The sequence below is a fragment of the Equus przewalskii genome, chromosome 12 (assembly GCF_037783145.1).
Source record: "Equus przewalskii isolate Varuska chromosome 12, EquPr2, whole genome shotgun sequence".
Taxonomy (NCBI): Eukaryota; Metazoa; Chordata; class Mammalia; order Perissodactyla; family Equidae; genus Equus; species Equus przewalskii.
In genome coordinates this window covers 33,231,305-33,258,669 of record NC_091842.1, presented here as the reverse complement: position 1 = coordinate 33,258,669, position 27,365 = coordinate 33,231,305, and the positions used below count along the sequence as shown (strand labels likewise).

Here is a 27,365-nt window from a genome sequence, read left to right as displayed (position 1 = left end):
GGTTGAGATGCAGGGGACACGGGAGACCATCAGTGGCCCAAATGAAAAGTCATGAGAAGTTCAGAATGAGGCTCAGGATGACCCACGATGGGCCTGCTTCTCACGCGGGCGGCTCTATGTCCCAGGCCCACAGCTCTCTGTCACGTAAGTGATGCAATGCTTAGGGAATTTCCCAGGGAGCTCTGGGAAGGCCAGCCGGTTCAAACGAAAACTGAGGAAGTGAAGCTGGACCTGCACAGCCCGTGACCCAGCGATTCCACTGCTCGCCTCGGTCCACTGAAGGTCGTGCGCAAGAGGGGTGGAAGCAGCACGAGTCATCAGAGGCAGAAACTGGACACACAATCAAGAAGAACTGAAAGCAGGGTCCGGAGCAGACATGTGCACACCCACCATTCACAGCAGCCAAGGGGTGGAAGCGGCCCAGTGCCCATCGACAGACAACGGGATAAACAGGTGGGCCATCCATACAACGCAATGTTACTGAGCCTTACAAACGAAGGGGATTCTGAGCCGCGCGACAACACGGAAGAACCCTGAGGACATCACGCTAAGTGAAATGAGCCAGGCACAAAAAGACACAGTCATGCGCCCATAATGACATTTTGGTTAACAATGGACCGCATATGCGACGCTGGTCCCGTAATATGAGTACCACAGGGCCCAGGTGTGCAGTGGGCTGTGCCGTCTAGGTTTGTGTAAGTGCGCTCTGTGATGCTCACACAACGATGAGATCGCCTAAAAATGCGTTTCTCAGAACGTGTCCCCGTTGTTAAGCGACGCGTGACTGTGCCGTATGGTTCCCTTTATCTGAGGTACCTAGATTAGTCATACTCCTAGAGACAGAAAGCAGAAGGGTGGTCGCCAGGAGCTGGGCGGCGAGGGGAAGGAGAAGTTACTGTTTAACGGATACAGAGTTTCAGTTTTGCAAGAGGAAAAGAGTCTGGAGATGGATGGTGGTGATGGTTGCACAACGATGTGAATGTTCTCAATGCCACTGAGCTGTACACTTAAAAAAAATTAGGATGGTAAAGTTTACATTCATCTGCATTTTATAATAAGATATTTTAAAAATAAAATAGAAACATGTACTGGATTAATGAATGAAATAATATACAATAAAAAACTGGCACTACTCCAATGCTTCTTGATAGACGAATTGGGATAGAGCCACACCATGGAATACTATACAGCAGTGAAAAAGGACAAGCAACAACAACACACAGCATGGGTGACTCCCACAAACACAATGTTGAACAAAAGAACGCAGACCCGAGAGGGAGCATGCTGTGTGATCCTACATGCATGCCATTCAAGGGGTCGGATGGATGGGGACTCACGGGGTAGTTGGTAAATGGAAGGGGACCAAGGGAGTTTCTGGGGTTCTGGTCACATTCTGCCCCTTGAGAGAGGTGGTAAGTTCATGAAAATTCACCAAGCTGTGCATTTTTCCCTCTGCCCGTTTCTACAGTTATATAAATAAAACATTCTTTAAAAAGCAAACAAACAGGAGGAAAGTGGGGCCCGCAGGGCGGGGCAGTTGAGGAGTTTCTCCTTGGAAGCCTCACTCCTCTACTGTGGGTCCTGACACCCTCCTCTCCTGGGTCCTCTTTGGAGTCAGGAACGAGTCCGAATGCTTCTCCTCGGGCCCATGAGCACGTGGCCCGGGTACCCCGCCCAGGCCACCCCGGGCAGCCCGCCCCTCCACACCCTCACCTCGCTGGTCCTGAGGACGAGCAGCCCCTGCAGTGTGCTGGCGTCCACGGTGACCAGGCCCTGGGCATCCAGAGCCCCAGAGTCCACCACGACGTAGCCGGAGCCCTCGACTCGGCCCGGGACCCCCAGGGCCTAGAGGGGTTTACAGACACAGGAGAGTAGAGCTTCCTAAGCAGGGCGCGGTCCAAAGTGGGCATCAGGGGTCCTAAAGGCCCTCTTGAACTGGCTGCAAAATGGGGCGTGAGTGTGCACAAGCGTGCGTCTCTCCAGCAGAGGGTCTGTGACCACGACAGGTTCTCAGAGCGCCTGAGGGTCCCGCGTGGGCAGCTCTGCCCTCGCAGCGAGCTCCTCCCTCCCCCTCACACCCCCCCCACCCCGGACCACGAGTTCTCGAGGTTTTGCAGCAAGAGAACCAAGGCTGTGACACCAACCTGGCCGAGACTCTTGCACCCACTGGCAGCCACGGACCTCGCCTCTCCCACATCTTCCCGCTTCCCTCTCCTCCTCCCCAGGTGCACACAACGTCCACTCTCCACAGGCAGACAGACAGACAGACAGGAGCCCGTCCATCCCGGAAACAGGCTGCTGACGGGCGCCCTGAGCATCTCTGGGCTCCTCCCGCCAGTATGCCACCTTAGCGCACGGAGGGGAAAGACGCCGCCCTTCGCCGCACGCCTGGTGTGCACGGGGCACTGCGGGGCGCGGGGCGTCTAACGTTTCACTGACTCCTGATGCTGGAGGAGGTGGTCGCACCCCATTTTATGATGATGAAACTGAAGCCCAGAGAACAGCGACTTGCTCCAGGTCACCCAGAGACCAGGGGCAGAGCCGCAAGGCACAGCCTGGCGTTTCCTGGCTGCCAAGGTGGGCTCCCCAGCCTGGGCCTTCCTGAGACCCCCATGAGGCTGCTGCCTGGCCCGCCACCTGCCCAACATGGTGCTCCACCCCCCTACCCCTCCCTCCACTTAGGATGCCTGCCCCCCGCCTCCGGGACCCCTTCTCCCTCCGGGTTCCTCCTCCTGCCTGCTCGTCCTTCCCGTCCCTGCAGCTTTGCAGCCTGGGTGCCCTGGCTCAGTCTGCGCCCTGCCCACGGCCATCACAGCCAGTCTCGTGGCCTTAAAAGGTGACCCCTGGAGGCCGAGGGCCCCCAGTCCAGAACATGGCTGACCCCCCAACATCTCTTCTTGGGCATTCAACAGTCCCATCAAATTTAACACAATAGGACTCATGAGTCAGTGACACCGCCCTCTCCCCGTCCTCTCCCTCTGGCCGTGCTCCCATCACTGGGAACGGCAACCCCGGCCCTCTGGTCCCGCAGGACAAAAGCAGGGGCACCATCCTGGCTCCCCTCTTTCCTTCACACCCACGTCCAAACATCCCCCTGCTCCTCTCCCTCAGCCTCTGCAACGCATCCTGAATCTTAGCCCTCTCCCACGTCACATGCTGTTTACAAAACGGGACTCCGCAACCTACGGCCCCCGGGCCACATCCAGCCCACCATCTGCTGTTGTAAATAAAGTTTTATTGGCACATGGTCCAGCCCATTCATTTACACAACATCTGTGGTATTTTGTGCTACAAGGGCAGCATGGGGTGCTTACAACAGAGGCTGCACGGCCTGCAAAGCTGAAGATGTTCACCGTCTGGACTTTTACAGAAATGGTCTGATCCTGGTCCTAGAGAATGCCCTTCCTTGTGTAGTGCTGCCTCAGGGCCTTTGCACTGGCCATGCCTAGAATACTCTTTCCCCAGATATCTGCATGACTCCTCTCTTCTCTCCTTCAAGTCTGGGCTCAAGTGTCCTCCTGTCTTTGGGCCGACCTTGACCGACTTATATAAAATTGCAATAGCCGCCCTTTCACTCTCCCCATTCTCACTTCCCATCTCTCCTTAGTCATCAGCACCAGCAAATTCACTGATCTATCCTGGGGATCGCCTGTCTCCCCGAGGCAGGCGTTTGTCTCTGCCTTGCTCACGGCTTTATCTCCAGGACACAGACGAGGTCCCCAATAAGTAATGATGAGTCCATCCTCTGGGGGCCGCCCCACCTCTCTGGTTTGCCAGTGGTCGGGAAACAGACCCCTGTCCTGCCCCCCGGAGACCCTGTGCCTACCCCTCACATGCCCCCTGGCTCCACCTACCTGCAGGGCCTCACAGGAGCTCTCAACCAGCACCCGCCCCTGCAGCCTGCCGTCCAGCCGCAGCTCGCCGCCGCCCCGCAGCTCACAGGCCCCCGCCCGCAGCTGCAGACCCAGCCGGTGCCCGGCCCCCCACCCGAGCCGGCCGGTCAGCGAGGTCTCTGCAGGGACGGCCCACAGCACGGGCAGCGTGTGCCTCAGCTTCGCTCGGAGCGTGGCCTCAGCCTGGAGGACGGCCGTCACCAAGGTCAGGGAGGCGGTCTGGCCAGCCACCGCAAGGGCCCCGGACACCTCTGCTTCCCCACCGGCGGCCTGCAGAGAGCCACTGAGCTGCGTCCCTGCGGCGAGGCCCAGGCCCTGCTGGACCACAGAGAGAGGGGTCAGAGGGGGGTCGCATGTCAGGAGTGAGCCTGATTCTCCATCCTCCACCCTCTTCCCCTCCAGCCCACCAATCCGTGCTCCCCCCATCACGGTGACAACAAAATAGCACCAATCAGAATAAACACAAGTACCCATCACAGAACCCTCGCTGCCCGCACAGCCTCAGGCTGAGAGCTTTACAAGGACGCTCTCTTCCCATCCTATCTGACAGCTCTGAGATGGGTGCTTCCCCACCTCACAGCTGGGGAAACTGAGGCCCAAAGGGGGGGGGAGCAAATCGCCCAGGGTCATACAGCCAACAGCAGAGCTTAGGTCTGAACCGGATCTGTCTTCAGTCCGTGCTTCAAATCTGTGCTGTCCAATGGGAGAGTCACCAACCACATGGGGCTGTTTCAATTCAAATTAAAATGAAGTAAAAGGAAAACTTCATTTTCTCGGTCACGCTAGTGAGCACGTTTTAAGTACTCTGTAGCTACACGTGGCTGGAGACTGCTGGCCCGGACAGCAAAGAACAGGACATTTCCACCATCATAGAAGCTTCTAGCGGGAGGCCTGCTTCCTCCCTTGATGCTTTACTCTCTCTCGTGGCTCAGCCGCGTGCCAACTCGATTAATACTGACAGAACATCTGCGCGGGCCGGGCCCTGTGCTCGGGGAAGCCGAGTGGACCAGCCCACGTGTCCCTGTCCCCAGGGAGCTCCATCAGGGGAGGAGACAGACAAGGAGACAGGCAGAGCGGCTGGTGCCACTCAGACGTGGACACTGGTCCTGTCTGCTCACCCGGGACTCCAGCATCCCCCCGTTCTGAGAGTCACAGTTTCCTCTCCCCCAAATACCACCGGACGATTCTCAGACAGTCTCCCAGCACAGATCAAACGCAGCCGGGGGTTTCTAAAGGGTTATGAAACCGACACGTGACTGTCCCCACGGTCAGCTGAGGCCAGCTCCCCTCATTTCCTTCCTGCGCTCAGAATTTTATAGAAAGACAAACTCTTAGCAATTCCGAGTCTGTGGTCCTTCCGTTTCACAGCGTTGCGTGAGTCTAACCTCTCCCAGCCTCAGTGTCCTCATCTGCCAAATGGGACACGGCATTGGAGACAAGAGGAGCCAAATGGCCGAGAGGGCGTTCGGGAAACAGTAGCTGGGGGCCTCGGGGAGCCCCTGGAGGGAGGTGCCGGCCAGGCTCACACCAGCAGGGGCCCTTTTTGCTGTAAGCCGCCTCACTGCTCGCCTCGCTGGCCTGCCACACGTACCTCCAGCAGCGGGCAGCCCGGCTCCGTGGCCAGTGTCCATGTGCTTCGGTCCCCAGCATGCTGCTCCAGCGCGCCCTGCAGCTGGCACGGCCCCATCTGGAGGGCCAGGGAGCGGTGGGCCTCGGGGCCAGCCCGGGCGGTGAGGTTAATGGCACTGCCAGACGGCAGGCCCAGGCGGCCCAGCAGGGGCAGCGAGTGGCTCAGGCGCCCGAGGACCGAGATCTGGGGCCCGCAGGGGCGGGTCAGCTGCAGGTGGGCGTCTCCACGGTCACTGTGGAGGCCCGTGGCCAGCGTGAACTCACAGGGGCCCCAGCTCAGGATGCCCTCAGAGCGCAGGGCCCGCGGGATGCTGGCTGCCTGGAATATGGGGAAAGTGGTGGGGTTTCAGGGTGGCTTCAAAAGCCAAGGTGGGGGGGCTGGAGATGGGCCTGGGTGGGAAGAGGGCAGCGTGGGTCCCATGGCCTCGACTCTGTTGGGACCTCTCTCTGCAAAGTGACCAATCGCACGGGTACCCCAGCGACAGCCGTGGGCTCGAGTTCTGGCTCCACCACTGTCTTTCCAAACTAGTGACCTCAGTTTACCCACCTCTAAAATGGGAGTTGACCACAGCATCATAAGTTGCTGGGAGACGTAAATGGGTTAACACTTGTGACTTGCTAGCCCCAGGCCAGGCGCCCAGAAAGCACTGGCTATTGGGAATCCATCATTAACCTCAATGATCCTTGGCTGGAGGGCAGAGATCCTAAGTAACTGGCTCCATGGGGGCCCACAGTGCACCCACCCGAGGCGGGGGCGATGGAGCTCACCCTGCTCAGGTCTCCCAACCTCTCTGGCCTCAGTGCATCCCCTGGGACTAAGGACACGCAGCCCCTTCCTAACGGGGCTGAGAACTTAAGGAGTGAGGCGCACGGTGCTCAGTAAACATGAGCTGTTACTCTCTACTGTTCCCACTGTTCCTCCTGGAGCCTTGACCCCCCGAGTAGGATAGGCGAGACCGTGAGAAAAGAATCCGCCTGAGCCCCAGAAAGGAGGGGATCAGCATCTCAGTAGGGCCCTTGGTGAAAGGGGAGGAGATGCAGTTCAGGTCCCGTTTTTGGCTCAAAGCTTTGTGGTTGATAAGGCCCCAAATTCAAGGGACTAGGGTAAAAAAAGAAGTTTCTCGTGCTCAGGGCAGAGCTGGGCATACAGTAGGCAGGTAATAATTTGTGGAGGGCAGTAGGGTCCCTGCCAGGACTCTGCGCTCACCGGTGGGGAAGGAGCTTACCTCCAGAGGGGGGCAGCCATTCTCCAGAGACAGGGTCCAGTTGGCGTGTGTGGCCTCAGTCCTGACGTCCCCCCAGGCATTCAGGGTGCATGGGCCCAGGGCCAGCTCCAGCTGGGCCCTGAGGGGTTTATCTCCCCCCACGGACACTCGGATGTGGTTGTCGGGGGCAACCCCCAGAGCCTGAAGCGGAGGCCACACATGCCGGAGGCTGGCGTCCAGGTGGGCACTGTGGCCGCGGGATGTGTGGACGTGCGCCCGGGCGAATGAGTCCGCGGAAGATACCTGAGCCGCCAGGCTGGCCGCGGAGGCGTGGACCAGGAAGGAGCCATTCAAGGACAGCACCGCCGGATTCTGTCCCCAAGAAAGGCAGGCTGAGGCCGAGCAGGGGTCCCTACAACACGCCACCAAGCGGCAGTCCACCCTCTGTTTGGCCACGTCAGTCGAGGGAGCCCCAGCCCCCCGGGCCCTCCGCATCCCCCATTAACATGGGGACTTTGCTCCTGCAGAGGGCTTCTCTGTGAAGAGCTGAAACCGGCCACCCGGGTCACCAAGTTCGACCTTTCAGAGCATCTCAGGGCCCCCGACGTCCCCTCCCATGACGCACAGGCCGGACACTGTGTCCTCCTCCGGACTCTCCTCCCATTTCACAACAGAGGCTCAGGTCGCTCGACCTCTCTCACGCGGCTTGTCTGGCCACGGCCTCTCTCAGTGACCCCAGGGAAAGTCACCAATCCTTGAGGAGGCGTGTTCTCAGGCCCTGGGGGCCCAGCCTGGGGACCTGGGGGGCGTCTGCACCCCCAAGAGAGAACCAGGAGCTGCTCACAGCCTCTTCCTGTCACCCAGAGCTCATCTGGCTGTCTGCGGTGGGGACAGCGCCACCAATGACGGGGCAGACGCACACAGCCAGCCCCACCACAGCCAAAGGGAGACCACAGAGGAGCCACGTCGCTCCGGGGTGTCCCGCCTGGATGCTGCTGACCTGCTCTAGAACGGACGAATGCCTTGATCTCTAGCCTTTCCCCGGGTTTCCAGACCACGGCTGTCGCAGGGGAGGGCCATCCACTCGCCACCCATCCTCCCCCCCGACCACAGTTAGTCCTCCCAGAACCGCCCCTCCCCGAGCCTCTCTCATACAGGGAGCTGCCAACCCCACACGGCCCCCTGCTCTTAAATTTCATCCGTGGGGAGCCAGCCCATCCGTCCAGCCTGTTAACACCCTCTAAATCCTGATCCTTAATTCTCTTAGTTAACCCTCCCACCATTCAGGCCACTGTGTGACGTTGGGAGAGTGACTTTGCCTCTCTGAGCCTCTGTTTCCACATCTGTAAAATGGGCTTATGATTCCCGGTAGCTGGGTAAAACAGAGGACATCATGTTGAGATGGCCACTCGACACGTGTCGGCTCACTTCATGCTCGACACCATAATGCAGGGGTTGTCATCTGCAGTTTACAGATGACGAGGCTGAGGCTCAGAGAGGTTAAGGCCTTGCTAAAAGTCACACAGCAGGTGAGTGGCAGGGCTGGGCAGGAAGCCGCGTTGGCCTGATTCTCTGGCGTTTGTGTCTTTCTGTGTTGGGTGGAGCCACTACCACTGGCTAAGCTGGATTCATGAAAGGACTGCATTGTTCATGCTCACACAGACATGAAGCTGGCAGAAACAGTGCTCCCCGAGGAGGCCATGTTCCGTCTCCCTGGACGGCCAGGCAGCGAGCCCACGGTGCCACCTCCCAGAACCCCTGGGCAGTGCCCCAGGCCGGACACCCTGCAGGACTGGGTCAGCACCTCCAGGCTCACATCTCCCCACTTCCTCCAGGAGACGCAGCACGCAGCCAGGCCAGGACGGTGTGCCTCAAGAGCAGAAACACCTCTGTCCTCCTCCTCCAGGCAGTCCTCAGGTCTATGCTCACTGGCCGGTGCCCCACGGCCAGCCAGGCAGCAGAGCTCAGCCAGGCCAGGCCTGCAAACAGCTGCCCACTAAGCTGACAAGGTCCGCAGGTGGCCCCAGTGGTCGCCCCACGTCCAGTTCCCCTACAGCCACAGGGCCCTGCTGGAGCTCTGGGAGTCCAGGCCCTGTGCTCAGGCCTCTCCACTGCCCTTTGCCTGTGAGGGAGAGGGCCCACTGCCCACCTGCACCCTGGCCTGGAGGGCCCAGAGATACCTACGCTGGCTGGGCTGCGTCCCAGCCCTGGCAACACGTGCCAGCTGTGAGCCCCACGGTCTGTCTGCCTCGAAACGCCTACATGCGCCTGTCACCCGCCCAGCCACCCGTGGCACAGGCTGTCTTGAAACACTCAGATTCTGGGTCGATGTCTAAGTGTGCTTGCAGAAGGGACTGCCTATCTGCTGTGAGGCTGGGCCGGGTCCCACTCGGAGCTGGGAGCCCAGGTGCGCATCACTGGGGACGTGAAGGGCTCGGAGGTGGGGACCGTGTGTGTGGGTCAGCCTGGCAGTGGCCACAGGCCCCAGTCCGTGCTGCAGGCAGCCCCCTGTGCTCAGGCTCTGCCAGCACCCCCCACCCCCGGAGGTGGACTGCCATGTGCCACCACTGCCCTGCCAGTGACAGAGACCCTTGTACCTCAAGAGGCCACCACCCGTCGACGTGTCCCCAGCACAGTCCTGACAGCTGGGCAGGCAAGGCGTCTCCACTGCAGTTGACCTGCGGAGACCAGCGGGGTGGGTAGGGGGCATGCCGACAGACATCACTGGGAAGACGGCAGAGGGAGGCCTCGACCCCCGACCTTGACCCCAGACGGAGCACCGAGATCCAGCTCGACCCCATCTCCCTTTCTGAAGCCCCCCTGGGACAATCACCCCCAAAGAGAGGTTTGTGCAGAGACCGGAGAGCTAACCCACAGCATCGTCACAAAGCGGGTCACCAGAGCCCGCGTCCTCACAGGGCCTGTGTGTGCCGGGCTCTACCCGGTTCCTCATCTGACCCTAAGGCAACCTCAGGGGGCAGGGATTGCCAATAGGCCCTATTTGCAGACGGGGGCACTGAGGCACAGAGGGAGCACCAGGTGAGTGAGGAAGCAGCCTGGCTTCAGACCCTGATCACTCGCCCCGCCTCCCACACCCTTCCGATGGGTCACCGGCCCTGGGACGACACGGAGGTTCCTGCTTTCCCTTCTTGAGAAGGATGCAAGAGACGGCCGTGTGCCCGCTTCCTCATCCAGCCCTCAAGCTTCCTCCAGGGGAGGTACCAGAAGACGAGCGATGGCCCAGGGTCGCGGCAGTTTCAATTTTATTAGATAGGACCAGAGTCCTCCATAGTGGCTGCCTCAGTTACACTTCCAGATATGGGTGTGTGTGGCGGGGGGTGGGGGGGGAGTTGACAGGAGGACGGTGGATGAGAGGACAAGAGGACAGAGCAGATGAAAATGATGAAGAGTAGAAGGCAGGGTAGGGAGGATGGAAGGGCCAGGAGGGTGAGAGGAAAGGAAAAAGGATGAATGGGAAGAAGGAAAGGGGGGTTAGGTAGACGGGAGGGGCCAGGGTGGTGGGCGGGGCTAGTGCAGTGGGCACTAAGGTCGGGGGCGGGGTCAAGGCGAAGGGCGTGGCCAGGGTGGGTGGGCGGGGCTACAGTGGTGGGCGGGGCTAGTGCAGTGGGGACTAACGTCGGGGGCGGGGTCAAGGCGAAGGGCGTGGCCAGGGTGGTGGGCGGGGCTATGGTGGTGGGCGGGGCTAGTGCAGCAGGGACTAGAGATGCTGGAGAGGCAGGGCTTGCTCTCTCTTCTCGCCATCCCAGCAGTGAGGGCAGCCGCCCGGCCCACTGCGCCAAGGCGGTGGGAGGGTCAGGGTGGGCAGGCGGGGCTAGTGCTATGGGGACTAGGGTGGTGGGCGGGGACTAGGGCGGTGGGCGGGGCCCGGGCAGGAGCCAGCCGGATGGGCGACTAGAGATGCTGGAGGGACAGGGGTCGCTCCGGTCTCCCCATCCCAGCAGTGATGGCAGCCGCCCGGCCCGTGGGCTTCTCCGGTCCCTCACCTGAAGCCCCGATCGGCCGTGGTGCAGGCCCAGCGCCAGCCCCTGGCGGCCGCCCTCTCCCCTCCGCTCCAGGGCCACGCGAAGTTGCTGGCCGTCTACACTCGCGGTCAGCCCGGCCGCCAGCCTGGGTCCCGTGCTCTGGGTAGAAGCAAAGCCGTGGGTGTGCCTCAGACCCTCTGCCCCCGCGCCCCGGATGCGGGGCCGGGCCCAGCCCCCCGACCTACCTGGAAGTGCCCGGCGCCGTCCACGGAGAAGGGGAGGCCCCAGCGCCGGAGGCTGGGCACCGTGTGGCCGAGGCTGGCGCGGAGCCGGCTGCCCCCCGCGCCGGGAGCCGGGCCCTCCAGGCCGAGGGCAGCGTCCAGCTGACCTCCCGTGCTCCGCAGGGCCATGCGCACTGAGAGGTTGGAAGCCGCGTGGGTGTGTGACAGGAGCATCTCTGCCTCCGAGGGGAGTCCTGGGGGCCAGAGGAACCATGAAGATGGCGGAGCCGGGTCTACCCTCGATGGGAGTCAGAACGGGGGTCCCTGTCTCTGCCAGCCCACCTTCTCTCTGGAGGGTCTCCTGAGCCCTGAGGCGGATTCGGTCCCCCAGGTCCCACTGCCCCCAAATATACCAGGTCGAACCATATGAAATAGTCAACATTCAACCATTTCTGACCCACGAAAAGGTCAGTTTCCCCTGGTCCCACCTAAGCCATTTGGCCCTCCCCATCCCTCCTACCTGCCCCACTCAAGGTGCTGACGTTATGACTCAGGCTGCCTGAAAGCTGGCCGTGCCCAGGGCCCCAGGTGCAGGCCCCACCCAGCGCCAGGCTGCCAGCTTTGGCACGGAGACTGGCCTGGCCCCCACGGCTTCCTGGCTGAGCCTGCAGCCGCCCTCTCAGCCAGAGCTCCCCTGGCAAGGCCTGGCTGCTGTTCTGGGCGAGGATGCAGGTCACGCTGTGCACGCTGGTGCTGTTCCCTGCCTTCTCACGCTTGTCCCGCAGGAGGAAGCCCAGCACAGCTGAGTCAGCAGTGACTTTGATGGTACCTGCAGAGGATGGGAGAGAGGCCATACAGAGCAGGGGGTCAGCCCAGGAGACTGGGCTGCTGTGGGAAGAATGAAAAGGGTCGGAAGTTCCTAGATCGATGATGTTGTGATTCTAACGTCAGGAGGACACACCTGGGAAATGGACCCAATTAAATCAACTTCTTCCCAGCATGCTCTGAGGACCAAGCCAGCTAATTCACAAATAAAAGGGCTTTGGCCAAAAAGCAGCAAGCCCGGTAAGGGATGTCCATTAAGCCCAGCGCTCAATTCCTGCTCAGGAGAGTCAAAGACCACTTGTGGAACGGTCCCATTTTACAGACAACAAAACTGAGACCCAGGAAGCCTTGAGGATCCCAACCTGAGATCTGAGCGATGGAAACATTTCTTAGAGGTCTCTTCCAACCAAGCCAGCCCTGGGGGTCTAGCGGTTAAGATTCGGGGCTCTCAGCGCCCTAGCCCAGGTTCGTTTCCTGGTCTGGGAACCACACCACCCGTCTGTTGGAGGCTGTGTGTGGCTGTGATGCTGAAAGCTGTGCCACCAGTATTTCAAACACCAGCAGGGTCACCCCTGGTGGACAGGTTTCAGTGGAGCTTCCAGACTAAGACAGACTAGGAAGAAGGGCCTGGCCACCCACTTGCCAAAAAACTGGCCATGAAAACCCTGTGAACAGCAGTGGAGCATTGACTGATGGAGCACCGGAAGGTGAGAGGATGGTGCAAAAAGACCAGGCAGGGTGCTGCTCCGCTGTCCACAGGGTCGCTAGGAGTTGGAATCGTCTCCACGGCACTAACCACCGCTCTTCCATCCAGAGAAGATTCCACCCCTTGGGCCGGTCCCATGCACATGCGTAACCCAGGCACTTCATCAGAACCGTTTAGGTCTCCTGACCCCAACCAGGTTCTGTCGGGGCCTTGATGTGGTCTAAGTGTCCTTATACCTTCCCCTGTCATTCAAGGTTTGATGCAGGGGTCACCACCTCCAGGAAGCCTTCCCGGGCCCTTTGGCATCCCCAGGCTGGGTTAGACACCCTTGCTCTGTGTTTCCAGACATAGAACTCACCCCCAACTCTATCAAGAGTACAGAGCACTTTCCATACACATAGAACTTTCTCGCAGAATCTTGAAATCATCTTTTTACAAATCCCTTGGTTGTGGGGCCCTATGTCACCATGTCCTACAAGAGGTTAACCAGTTTTTTCATCTGGAAAATATGGATAACCAGAGTAAAACTTCACCAGATTACTGTGAAGATAAAATGAAATAATGTCATGGAACAGAACCGAGTCCAAGAATACACACATATGGGCAATTGATTTGCAACAAAGATGCAAAGGTCATTCAGTGGAGAAAAGATAGTCTTTGCAATAAGTGTGCAGAAACGATTGGAAATCCACATGTAACCATATCACCTTGACTGTTACCTGATCATCCACACAAGTTAATTCAAAATCACCACAGACCTAAATTTAAAACTTAAACCAGAAAGCTTCTAGGAAAAAAAAACACAAGAGAAAAATTTTGTGGCCTCGGTTTAGGCAAAGATTTCATCTATGACATCCAAAGCCGGCTTTTCCGATGGATGAAAAGAAAAGAAAAAAAATGATAAGTTGGACTTCATCAAAATTAAAAACCTCCACTGTTCAAAAGATGACATTAAAAAAAAATGAGAAGACGAGCCGTAGATCAGGAGAAGATATTGTCAGAACATATTTCTGATAAAGGGCTTATATAAATGATTCCCAAACTCAATAATACATAAACAGACAACTCTGTCTTTAAAATGGGCAAAAGCTTTGAATAGACACTTCACCAAAGAAGATTTACAACTGGCAAGTAAGCCTATGGAAAGACGTTCAGCAAAATTAGTTGTTGGGGAAATGCAAATTAAAACCAAAATGAGATACCACTAGAAATCAGTAAGAAAGACAAAATTCCTCCCAAAAAACTGAAAACTGACAATACCAATTGCGAGCAAGAAAAGCAGGCAATCAGAATTCTCACACGTTGCTGGTGGGAACGTAAAATGGTACAGCCACCTCGGAGACAGTCCGGCAGTTTCCTATAAAGTTAAACGGATCCTTGCCAGACAATCCTGCAATTCCGCTCCTTGGTATCCACCAAGAGAAATGAACCCATAAGTTCCTACAAAAACCTGTAAGCCAATGATTAGAGCAGCTTTACTCATGACTGGAAAATTCTGGAAATAACCCAAATGTCCTTCGACTGTGCGTGGATAAACGGCAGCACATCCATTTAACGGAATACTACTCAGCAATAAAAAGGAATAAACTGCAGATACGTGCCACCACTTGGGTGACTGTCAACCACATTAGGTTGGGCAGAAGACGCCATACTCGAAAGTTGACGTACTGTCTGATGCCATTCACGTGACATTCTGGAATCACCAAAATGACAGGGACAAACAGCTCAGTGGTTGCTGGGGACGGGGGTGCAGGCAAAGCTGACTACAATCAACAACAGAAGAACTTTCTGGGGAGATGGAAGCGTGCTGTATCAAGCCTGTGTTGGTGGGTACACAACTGTATGAGTTCATCAAAATTTAAAGGCTATTTTCCTGTATGTAAATTAGACCCCAAGAAATCATACCTCAATAATTGCCTTCACAAATGAAGCCATGTGTGTTAAGGATTAAGAGATCAGGAAGGGGATTTGTTACCCATCAGCTGAAAATAGTCAAATAGTAAACTTCAGAAAGACGAAGGGGTGGCCCTCAGTGTAACGCCAAGTAAACTTGACAAGAACAGTACTGTTGTGACATTTTTTACTTGATTGTGTTGAAATTTTTTTCAAACCTATGTCATATTTCATGAGGAAGTTTGGTTTTGCCACAATTTAACCAATTAGGGGTTAGAAGGGTCAGTGTCGATGTCACTATAAGACCAGAGAATGACAATATCCCCCAAGGTTGGTGGAAGAGCGGAGCCTTCAGCTTCTGACACAGCGGCCCTGGACGGACGTCCAGCCAGGGCACTGTAGTCAACAAGGCTTGAGTGAAGGACCCCTTTTTGTGTAACTCTGACTTTTGGAACCTTGTTAATGTTTCACATAATCAAAAAATAAATACATAAAATCAATATGGATGTGGGAAACCTAAAAATGGAATACAAACAGAAACCAGCGGACCGGAACGTATTTCAAACGATTAGCAGAATCACATGGGTGTGGGTGGGAGAAAACCCCAGCCCACTTTGAACACAGTGGCTGGATTTATGACCTTAGGATTTATGTCTAAACAAATACTGAATTCTAGTGCATAGGGTTTACTTTCTCCAGAGGTATAAGTTCATAATTTTGAAACCACTTTCTACATATTCCAGGGCTGAACGAACAAGTAAACACATTGTGGCTAACGAGTCAGGTTTCTCACTGTTGGAGAAGAGAATGAGAAATATGAACAGGGAAGAAACCAGAATGCGCCTTTTGACAATGGACTGGAATTGAGGACATCAGTATGAACTAATGGTTTTTGTTGTTGTTGTTGTTGTTTTTTTGAGGAAGATTAGCCCCGAGCTAACATCTGCTGCCAATCCTCCTCTTTTTTTTTTTTTTTTTTGCTGAGGAAGATTGGCCCTGAGCAAACATCCGTGCCCATCCTCCTCTACTTTATATGTGGGACACCCACCACAGCATGGCTTGACAAGCAGTGCCATGTCCTCACCCGGGATCCGAACCAGTGAACCCTGGGCTGCAGAGGCAGAACATGCACACTTAACCGCTGTGCCACTGGGCCAGCCCCTGGACTAATGGTTTTAAATGTATCTATCTGTAGACAGGTAGATGTAGATACAGGTGTGTGTTTGTAAATACATCTATTTTCTAGGGGTGTCCACGGAGAGGCCCTAGAAGGACTGATACTCCAGCAGGAATAAACACACCAAGCAGCCAGATCTTAGTTTCTAAATACTATTTTGCACCCGAAGGAACCAGGAGTCCTTGGAGAAATAGCTTATTCCACATCAGGGAAAATACAAAATGGGACTGGAACATCTTTCTGGTCATAAAGGAAGGAAGTGCTCAAAGAATGATAGGGCACGTCAAAAGGATACGGGAGTTCCACTTCCATTAATGGTGGGGAAGCTTAACTGGACCACCCTGCCCAAGATGACAATTATGAACTCTGGACAGAATCTAAGAAACACCTATCTGGGGTGACTGGAGAGCGACCACAAAGAGGCAGACACTGGAGGGGAGTCAACACTTGGAGGAAACTAACACTAGGCGAGTTCCATGTTTTCACTCCGACAGAAATCTACAATCTTACTGATCAAACAATCAGAGAACAGAGGTCAAGGGGACGACAGCAAATGGAAAGTGAAGTGGGAACTTCCTGAAAGAGCCACCCAGGGGAAAACCCAAATTCTACCTATAAACTCTGTCCAAATTTTGGCTGATCCCTGAACTTCACATGGAGTTCACACAGAGTCCAAACAGCCCAGCTAAGATAAGAAAACGAAAGTGATGTCCGCTGTGGCCCCCCCGGGGGGGGGGCCAGAATTTGGATTCTGAGTCCAGCCAATGTAATTGCCAACTAAAATAAGCAAAAAAATTAATACTCCAGAGAAATACAAAAGAATTCAGGGTCTCTACATCATCCAAAATGTTCGGAATACAATCTCAGATTACTAGACATACAAAGAAGCAGGAAAAGTGACCCATTTTTAAGAGAAAAGGCAATCATCAATGGACATCAACCCCAAGATGACTAAGACACTGGAATTAGCAGACAAGAGCTTAAAAACAGCTCTTACAACTGTGCTCAAGAATATAAGGAAAATATTCTTGTATTGAACAAACAGATAGGAAATCCCAGCTGTAAAACAGCAACTATAAAAAGAACTTAATGGTGATTTTAGAATCAAAAAAATACAAAATCTGAGATGATAAAAAGCTAATGGGCGGTCTAAAAAAATTTATTGGGTAGTGTCTGCAGAAGACAGAAGAAAGAGTCAGTGAACTGGAAGACAGGTCAAGAGATATCTGCAAAAAGAGAGGGAAAATACCTTAAAAAGTCAACAGAACTTCAGAGATCAAAGTTTTAAAACCTAAGCAATTGGAAATCCCAGGAGGAGAAGAAAGAGAGAATGGGAGAGAAAAAAATCTGTGAAGAAATAGTTTTCCAAATGTGTTAAGAGATAAACAGATGCATTTACAAAACAGGCTTCAAGAATGAAGGCAAAATAGGACATTTTCTGATAAATAAAAACTAGTAAGCTTGCACTACAAGAAATGCTAAAGGTGGTTCTTTAGGCCAAAGGGAAATGATACCAGAAAAAAGTTTTGATTTTTAGAAAGGAATGAAGAGCATCAAAAAGGATGAATATGCTGGTAGATATAAAAGGCTACTTTATTTCTCTTAATTTCTTTCAAATCAATACGACTGTTTAAAACAAAAATTATAATATTGTCTTTGGAGGTTTATGGTGTATGTAGATGCAATACCCAGGCCAACTACAGAAGACAGCATGGGGCACGACAAAATGCTGGGTTCTTACAACTTACATGAAGTGTCTCAATGTTAACTCTAAGTGAAGAGACATAAGTTAAAAGGGCAACAGATAAATTAAAACTGAGGTCTAAAAAGTTTTAAATTCATCCAAAAGAAGGCAAAAAAAAAAAAAAAGAACAGAGGAACAAAAAATATATGGGAAAACAGAAGACAACTAGCAAAATAGTAGACATAAGTCCAATCTCATCACTAATTACATTAAATGTAAACCAACTACATACTAAAATTAAAAGGCAGAGATTGTCAGACTGGATATAAAAGAAAAATCCAACTATATGTGAGCTATAAAAAACGTACCTGAAATATAAGGAAATAGATCTGTTTAAAGAAATAGGATGGAAAAATATATACAATACAAATGCTAATTAAAAGGCAGAGTGGCAACATTAATATCAGATGAAATAGATTTCAAGACAGAGAGTCCTAGGAGAGAGAAACAGTACATTTCCTAATGATACCTGGGTCAGTTCATCAAGAAAGCATAGCGATCATCGATGCTTATGTACCTAACACCAGGGATGTCAACATACAGGAAGCAAAATGCACAAAATCAAAGGAAGAAATAAAGAAATCCACGATAATAGCTGGAGAGCTTAACACCCTTCTCTCATTAACTGATACAATAACAAGGCAAAAAGATCAGTGAGTGTATAGACCAGAAAGCACAAGCAAGCACCTTGACCTAACTGACATTTATGGACTATTATACCCAACAACAGAAGAATGTAAATTCTTTTAAAGTGCATAAGTTATGTTCACAAGCTAGATAATATACTGGTTTATAAAACAACTCACAACAAATTTTAAGACTGATCCTACAGGGAGCTCTTCTGACCACAATGAAATTAAATTTAATATCAAAAAGCTCTCTTGGAAAATCTCAAATATTTGGGAATCAAGCAACAAACTTCTAAATAATCCATGGGTCAAAGAAGAAAGCACAAGAGGAATCTGAAAATACTTCAAAATAAATGATAATGAAAATACAAGACCTTAGAACGTGTGGGATGAAGCTTAAGGAACACTCAAAGGAAAATACATAGCTTTATATGCTAATATTAGAAAAGAAAAAGACCCTAAAACTCAATGGCTTGAGGGTCCATCTTAAGAAACTAGGAAAAGAAGAGCAAAGTAAACCCAAATTAAGTGAAAGAAAGTAAATAATAGACATAAAGATTGAAATCAATGAAATCACAAAAAGGAGAGAAAATTAACAAAACCAAAAGTTGGTTCTTTGAAAGGATCAACAAAATTGATGAAATCCTAGTTAGACTAATAAAAAAGAGAGAAGAAATACAAATAACAACTATCAGGAATGAAGCAGGGTTATCCCCACAGACCCTGCACACATTAAAAGGATGATACAGACACAATGAACAACCTTATGCTAATAAACTTGATAACTTAGTTGAAATGGACCAACTCTTTGAAAAATATAACTTACCCAAACTGATATTTGATGAAATACAAAACCTGAATAGCTTTACACCGATTCATTTTCCAAAAGAATTTTCCCCAAAGAAAACTCCAGACGGCTTCCTGGTGGAGCCTATCGGACATTTCAGGGAGCGCGAACACCACTGTCACACAAACGCTTTCAGAAAATAGGAGAAAAGGAAATACTTCTCACCTTGTTTGATGAGGTCAGCGTGCAAAGGAAAAATGAAACCTAACCGTGGACCAACCTGGCAGACGCGACCTTGATCAAGCGATCAAAGCTAATGTCACCAATTTGGGGACAAACGGACATCAGGTCCCTCTGGATACAACGCCGCGTCACTTCTGTGGTATTTTGCCCATTTGCTTTCTTGAAAGTCGTCAAGGGGAAGCATCCGACAAACCCCAAATGAGGGATATCCTACAAAATGGCTGCCCTGCATCCTTCAAAAATGTAAATATCATGAAAGACAAAGAAACACTGAGAAACTGCTCCAGAATAAAAGAGGCTGAAGAAAAAAATACAAGGAAATGTAACACAGGATCCAGGATTTTCTTTTACTGTAAAAGACATTATTGGGACCAGTGGTAGGATTCAAATAAGGTCTGTAGACTAGATGACAGCATTGTATGAATGTTAATTTTCTGGGCCAGCCCCAGTGGCCACTCTACTTTGGTGGCCCAGGTTCGGATCCCAGGCACAGACCTACACCTCTCTGTTAGTGGCCTTGCTGTGCTGGTGGCCCACATACAAAAAAATAGAGGAAGACTGGCACACATGTTAGCTCAGGGCGAATCTTCCTCAGCAAAAAAAAAAAAAAAAGGGGTAATTTCCTGATTTTGATAACTGCATTGTGGAATGTAGGAGAATGTCTTTATTTTTAGGAAATAAACACTGAACTATTTAGAGCAGAAGATCCACCATGTCTGCAACTTAATAAAATCGTTCAGGAATAAAATATATTTTTCATAGACAAACAAAAATGTTTTATACACACACATAAATGTATGTATAGAGAGAGACAGACAGAGACAGAAAGAGAGAGAGAACATGAGAATGAGAAAGGAATTGTGGTGAATTGTCAATAATTGGTGAAGCTGGGAAAAGGGCCTACGGATTCTTGGTACTATTCTTGCCATTTTTCTGTAAGCCTGAAATTATGTCAAAATAAAAAGTCTTAGAAAAAATATCCTTGGCGAACACTGCACTCAGTTCTCCCTCTTGGCTATTTCCAACGTCCATTAGCGTGTTAAAGGTTCTGACAAGTCCTGCACGAGGAAGCCTGTTTAGTTAGCGGAAGATTCGCTTTGTCAGAACGGGTATTAATTCCTGGCACAGGGGCACGGCCAGCGCGTGTGACACTGGCATGGAGCATCCGCGGACTTGAAAATGCACAGGATTGAATCTGCCCTTTGGTTCCACAGAGAGCGCTTGCCCAGGATCCCCACTGCCGTGCCCCGTGGCGCTCTGCTCACCCTCTCTGAGCGTCTCCATCAGCTTCAGCACGGCCCTGAGGGTCAGGAGGCGGGGCAGGGCCGCCCAGCCGGCCACCGTGTGCTGCGCCCGGCTCTGCAGCGTCAGGACCCGGCCTCGCCTGCGCTCCGCGGACGCCCTGAGGCTGAGCTCTGCCGCGTCCTGGTCCAGCAGCGCCCTGGACAGCAGCCAGATCCTAGGAGGGAAGGTGACGGGGTGACAAAGGGCGGCCTCCATCCCTGCAGGCAAATGGCATTGTTCCCCTTCAGATGAGCAGGCCAGCCGCAAGAGGCGGGTTTCTGAACCCCATTGTCCAGGCCCATCCCAGGACCGGACTGTCTTTACTGGGCCCTCAGCCCACAGCCACGCAGGGTAATATGGGGTTTAGATCACAGGCTTCTAGGTCAGGGAAAGCCGGGTTTGAGTCCCAGTGCTGCTTCCAACTGTGTGGTCTTGGACAAGGACATAACCTCTCTGAGCCTCAGTTTCTTCTTCTGTAAAGTGGGGGATAAAGTGGAACTAGTGATACTGAGCTGAAATTGCTCACGAGCTACCCATGCGTGTTATTACAGGGAAGTATGAGAAAAGAAACAGCTCCGAGAAGTCTCCTTGGAGAGTTGGGGCAGGGGACACGGTCCCTATCACCCACACGGGATGTTCTTTATAGGGCACCCTGGGAGACACTTCCCTTGGGTATCAACACCAGGAACAAGATCAGCCATGCTTTCCTTGGTGCACATTCACACAAGTGTGTGAGTGTGTGTTTCCTTGGAGCCTTTGCAAATAACACCACTGGCTGGTTTCTCTTTTTGCATTGGCTACCAGGAAGCTCAGAGCCAAATCTTCAGCTCAGCTCTAGAAACTGTAGAGGACTTCACGGCATGCGTTTTCTTAACTGATGCCATTTTGAGCACCTTCTCATTTTTCTTTTCCCTTCACCCTAATTTCCTCGTGTATTTTTTAACATCTAGAACAAGTGTTGGGGGAAACTATGGGCCCTTCGGCCAAACCCAGCCCACCACCTGTTCAGTAAATAAAGTTTTCTTGAAGCACAGCCACACCTATTCATTTACAGGTTATCTGTGACACTTCTGGGCTACAACAGAGACCATTTGGCCCACAGATGGGAAAATATTTACATCGGGCCCTTTACTGAAAGTTTGCCAATTCCTGACCTAGGACAATACATATTTTTATAATCGGCCTCAAATCCTTTTTAGATTGGGGATAAGGATGGGCAGTCGGACAGACAGATGAACAGATGGATGTACAGACAGCTGGACATGGTGATCCGGGGACAGGGTTATCTAGGATCACGCCCCAAGTCTTGGGTCCCCTTGAATTCAAAAAAGCTGCCAACGCCGGGGCCGCCGAGGCCCAGTTTGTGCCAGAACGTGCGGCACTGGGCCTAGCCGCGATAATGCCAGCTGGGTAGGGGACATTGTCACTGGCCAGGCACTGGTTTGGAATTCACATGAGCTGTGCACTTAATCCTGGGACAACCCTAAGAAGCAGGTTGAGAAACTGAGGCACAGAAGGGAACAGTGGCTTGCCATCTTGCAAGTCAACTATGATGAATACTGCCATAACTGAAAAAAAAAAAAAGGTAAAAGTGGAAAATTGAATGCTTCCTGCTTCCACTCCCTCGATGCCTTAAAACCAAGAATGGCACCACCGGGGGTAACTGCAGCCTGGTCTCAGAGGGACAGAAGACGGCACCTCTGAGTGGTGAGTTCCCGTGTCCCCGGATGCCAGCCCTTTGTCCTCAGAGGCCCCCTCCCCCTTGCAGGGCACCTGGGCACCGTCACCTGGCTGGGGCGACCTTGCCGGACAGCTGCAGCTGAACAGCCCCGGGGGCTCTGCAGGCCGCCTGGCGGAGGAGGACGCTCAGTCCCCAGCCCCGGCCGCTTCTCCGGGTGTCCTGGCTGGCGTCAGCCTCCAGTAGAACCAGCTCCCGGCCGGCCGTGTGCACAGACAGGGAGCCACCGAGGCTGCGCTCTCCATAACGCCTGGCGGCCGCCTGCACCTACAAGGAAGGAGGAGAGGGCTCAGAAGGGGAGGGGACAGGAAGGGTCTGTGGGAGCTGGTATGGGGGAGGGCCCCTTCCTCCAGGAAGCCTTCCTTGCCACTCCAGCTCTGAGCATCACCGAGCACAGCGGACAAGGACTCAGGAAGAGAAAAGAGACACAGGGAAGAACGGGGGACAGCCGGCTCTGACCCCGGCTCCTGGCCCAGGGACAGTCTCACCTTGTCCTTTCCACCACATGTGAAGTGGGAATATCCATCTTACGAATAGGGAAACTGAGGCTCAGAGAGGGGCACATAAGCAACCTGGGGCTGCCTGGCTCTAAACATCATGCTTATGCCTGAAGGGAAAGCAGGAGAGCCCTGTGCAACTCAATTACGGAAAAGGAGCCCCAAACAGTGTCCCCTGGGGCCCATAGGACCCCCCAGAAGCCCTGGTGGTCAAAGGGGAGCATGTCTGTTGCACAAGGCAGGGCCACACCAGGGGTCAGGTTGGAACGAAGTCTTGGCCAGTCTCACCCGGCGCTGGGGGGAGGAGTGGGGAGGGAGCAGGGAGGCCCACCAGCCCCCAGCTCTGCAGGACCTGAAGCCCCTTCCTCATCTGTGCCTCAGTTTCCCCATCTACAGGACAGAAACTTGTCTAGCCCAGTCTGCACATTACAATCATTCGGGAAGCTTTTGAAAGTATGCTTGGGGCCCGCCCGGTGGCCTAGTGGTTAGGTTCGCGCACTCTACTTCGGTGGCCCAGGGGAGTTTGCTGGTTCAGATCCTGGGCACGGACCTACACACGGCTCATCAAGCCATGCTGTGGTGGCATCCCACGTATGAAAAACAGAGGAAGACTGGCAACAGATGTTAGCTCAGGGCCAATATTCCTCACCAAAAAATTTTTAAAAATATGCCTGGTCCCTCCACAGATGAATTGATAAACTGTGGTACATCCAAACAATGGCATATTATCCAGTGATAAAAAGAAATGAGCTATCAAGCCATGAAAAGACAAAAAGGAACTGGAAATGCATGTTACTAAGTAAAAGAGGCCAGTCTGAAAAGTCTCCATACTGTATGATTTCAACTAGATGACACTCTGGAAAACGCAAAACTATGGAGACGGTAAAAGGCTCAGCAGTGGCCAGGGGTAAAGGCGGGGGGAGAGGTGAACAGGTGGAGCACAGGGGATTTTTAGGGCAGTGAAACAGCTCTGCATGATCCAGTAAAGGCAGATATATGACATCACGCATTTGGCAAAACCCATAAAAACACCCCACTCATCTGTCAGTGGCCATGCTGTGGCAGCAGCTCACATGAAAAAAAAAGAGAAAGATTGGCAACAGATGTTAGTTCAGGGCCAATCTCCCTCAGCAAAAAAAAAAAAAAAAAAAAAAAAAGTATGCCTGAGACCCCTGACCCACACTCAGCATCTCCAGGCTGGGGTATGGGTATATTCTAAGGCCTTCCCAGGTGATTCCAACATGGAGCTCGGGCTGAGAATTCCTAGGCATCACCCATGTGTTCCCTGACTGGTCCCTGTGGGCCTGAGGGCCCCTGCAGAGTATGCGTTGTCAACAGGGGCAATATCGCCCCCAAATGCAAAAATTGGATCTTGGGGGTGTGAGTAAAAAAAATTACCCTTTTATGCATAAATCGTAGACATGCATACAGCACGTAAACAGGAATACAGCGTGTCTGTAGAATTAAAACTTCATAAAGTGAGCAATTAAGGAAAAAATATTTTAGAAGGCTCCCTAAAGGGGCGATCATGAAAATTAGGTTGGAAAACACCGGCGTAAAGAAACCTCAGGGAAATTTCAAGAGCAGGGACAGAGGTTGAGAAGGCCCAGCTCCTGCCCCGCCCCCAGCCCCCCCTCAAACACAGAGATAATGTGAACACGGGGTGCTGGTGCTTTAAAAAGTTGTCACAGAGTCTGAACTCGTTGGACGACGCAGCATCCAGACTTCTGGGGACCCACCCTCCTCTCCCAGGTGGGGCCGGGGGGTAGCTGGGCTCTGCAGCCAGACTGCCTAGGTTCCCGTCCAAGATCCCCCGCTTATGGGCTCAGTGACCTTGTGCAAGTCACGTCCCCTCTCTCTGTCTCAGATTCTCATCTGCAAAATGGTACGACAGCATAAGACAAGGCGTCCACGAGAGGGTTTAGAACAGACCCAGCACGTGGGAAACCCTCCACAGACATCCGCCCCTGTGACAGCTGATCACAGTGACATCACGTCCTCAAACCCGAGGTGCCTGTGGCCCTCGGATGCACCACGATGTCAAGGACCGCAGGGAAATCGAAAGACTGCTGAGGAAACAGTGAACCAGTGTGGGCCTCAAGATGCAGCCTGAGTTCAGAGACGTCGCCACACGTGCATCTGAGAATTCTGTTCCCAGCAGTCAGAGCCCTTCTCAGGCTCCGTTCGAGTTTCCTTCCGAAACCCACCAGCCCAGTGCTGGGCGCAGAGAAGGCATCTAAAAATTGCTGTCAAATGCCGGCCTCTCACTGCTGGATTACCGTCTACACCTCCAACTCCCCGGCCCACCGCCTAATTCCTGTGCACACAGCACACATGGATTGCTCAGAGAAGCAATGCACATGGGGGGCTTGCCAAGGGCCCGGGCTCCGGGGGGGCGAGCACAGCCTTCCCACCTCGTCCTCTTTCTCCGCGCCTTTCTCTCCTCATAGCGTGAAATCCTCCAGGGTTTCTACCCGACCCCAGGCAAAACACCCTGGGGTCAGAAAAGGATCCTATGGCTTCTCCCAAACCCAAATTCAGGACATGGTCTGAGGACAATTCCGTTTCTCTCCAAGTTCGAGGGTGAAATGTGATCCTTTTCACACACACAACCCCCACCCCCCAGGGAGCTGAAAACCGTTCTCGTTCTCGCCTGGACAATGACTTCCAAATGACAGATCTGGAAACGTCCCTGCCATCTGTTCCTGATTCTGGAGGGGCCCGTCTGGCTAAGCTTAACATTGTGGGGGGGCCTCCTCCATCGCTCCTGCCTCCCTTCCTTCCGCCCATCTCCCAGCAAGCTGGCTGCTCAGAGACAAATTTGGCCGGCAGTTCGAGGTCATCCCGAAGGGACCACCGTCCGAACCTGTAAGTCTGGAGGAGATGTCAGTCCGTGGGGATGTCTGAGCTGGAAGAAAAACACCAAGTGGGAGTCAGATCCGTTCAGCTGGAGCGAGACCTGTTGGGAAGGGGGAGTGGGAGAAGGGGGGATCAGAGGGAGCAGTGGGGTGGGACAGAGAACCCCAGAAAATGGCTGGCTGGGCAGCCGAGCAGGGACAGGGCACCCCAGAGTTTGCCCAAAGCCCGGGTCCACCAGCAGATGCCAGAAACCGCCATCCCCCCTCGACGTTTCTCAGCCTTAATCTTTCTCGGGCTGCATTACTCGGAAGCTTGAGAAGCAAGGCCCCAGACACAGGGCTGGGGGGACAGCTCTGGGACCCCAGGCCCCTAATGGTACCTGTCATGCCCCCCATGTCCACCGCTGCCTTCTATTTGACCCTGACCACAAACAGGCACTGACTTTACAATGATCACCTCATTTAATCCTCACCCTGGCTCCCATAGGCTGGTATTACTATCCTCATTTCATAGCTGGAAAAACTAAAGCTCAGTGGGATTGAGTGATTTACCCAAGGTCACACAGCTAGTTGGCAATGGAGCCGGAATTTGAACCTAAAGGCTCCTTGGAGATGAGGACAGAAACACAGTCACCTGTGCATCCCCAGTACACAGCACAGAGCCTGGCATGCGGCAGAGACACAATCCATACATGGTCAATGAATGAACAAATATACCTATAGTGGCTGCTATACAATCACCAAACTGCATTTCCTTTTCCTCTTGGGCATGCCACTAAAACTACATTTCCCAGCCTCCTCTGCAGCTGAAACTACATTTCCCAGCCTCCTCTGCAGCTGAGTGGGGTCATATGATGAGTTCTGACCAATGGAATCTTGGCCAGGAGTGGCACGAACTACTTATGAACCTGGTCCATGGAAACCTCCTGCATAATTCTCATCCTCTCTCTCCCCATGCACCAGCTGGGGCAGAGCCACAAGGTGGAGGGAACCTGGGTCCGTGAGTGACTGCATGGAGCAGAGCCACTCTGAACTATGACATAATCGGGGATTAAACTTTCAGAGTCAAGCAAACTTTTAACAACAGTTGGGGCATCCTGACTAACCACACACATACTGCCAAAATAAGAGCCGTGCTGTCAGCCTTCGAGGGCCCCTGCCTCTTCCTCGGCCATCCCATACAGGACACCTGCACTCTAAGATTAAAACCCCTCCTCCCTCAGCAAGGAGGCAGAACTCAGCCTCCAGACCTGGGATGTGCTGTTGTGGTTGACGTCAGCCCTTGCGTCCACGCTGCCATCGAACGCTCCCTGGGGACTCCACCTGAAGACAATGTCCCCATCCAAACTCAGGGCCTGGGGGAACCTCAGCTGGGAAGAAGCAGACAGCATCCTTTACTCTCGCCACAGCTGAGCTCCGCTTGGAGGCCACAGACCAGTGTTTCCCCAACCCGGGGGCCCTACCTGGGAGGAGTGGGCGGCGTCCAGGGCCAGGCGGTGCCGGATGGCCCCACGCTGAGATCTGTCACGGTGCAGACCCTTTAGATGCAGCACAACTTTCTGGTCGACTTTCAAAGTGGCCTCGAACTCCCTGTTCTTCGCCTGGGTGTACAAGAACCGGCGGCCCTGAGAGAGGTTACTTCCCCACTCCAAGGGCCTGCAGAAGTCACCCTGGGAAGCCGGCAGTCAGAAGAAAGTGGTCCCAAGACGGACGGCTTAAAGCACAGTCCACACTGTTTCACGCACAGGGCGGGAAGTGGGAGCACGGGCACACGGGGTCTTTCAAACAGGGACAGCAAACTCCAGGGCCCACGGGCAGGGTCAGTGGGGTGGGCTCGAGGGGGCAAACTCGAGGGCCTGTGTCCCATTCAGAGGGGGTGCCCCGGTAGGAGCCTGTTCTGTTCACTGCTGTATTCCTGACACTCAGCACAGGTCCTGGCGCATAGTATGTGCTCAATAAATATCTGGACGAATGCAGAATCGCTAGTTACAGCCTCAAACCCCGACGCCAAAGCCATGCTGAGGTGGAAGGATGTTTTATTCCTAGTGAGGCG

At 53.2% G+C, this 27,365-nt stretch overlaps 1 protein-coding gene across 1 annotated transcript in view; it reads right to left on the bottom strand.

Annotated features, from left to right (window-relative positions):
• LOC103557151 (uncharacterized) overlaps positions 1-27,365 on the bottom strand; it is a 138,110-nt gene that overhangs the window by 43,020 nt on the left and 67,725 nt on the right. Inside the window, exons 35-43 of the mRNA XM_070566749.1 lie at positions 26,776-26,913; positions 26,563-26,682; positions 25,321-25,413; positions 22,007-22,224; positions 20,201-20,394; positions 11,452-11,760; positions 10,956-11,185; positions 10,732-10,869; positions 9,325-9,405 (exon numbers count right to left, since the gene is read on the bottom strand). Coding sequence (XP_070422850.1) covers positions 9,325-9,405; positions 10,732-10,869; positions 10,956-11,185; positions 11,452-11,760; positions 20,201-20,394; positions 22,007-22,224; positions 25,321-25,413; positions 26,563-26,682; positions 26,776-26,913 — 1,521 coding nt within the window. The remainder of the gene's footprint in view (positions 1-9,324; positions 9,406-10,731; positions 10,870-10,955; positions 11,186-11,451; positions 11,761-20,200; positions 20,395-22,006; positions 22,225-25,320; positions 25,414-26,562; positions 26,683-26,775; positions 26,914-27,365) is intronic.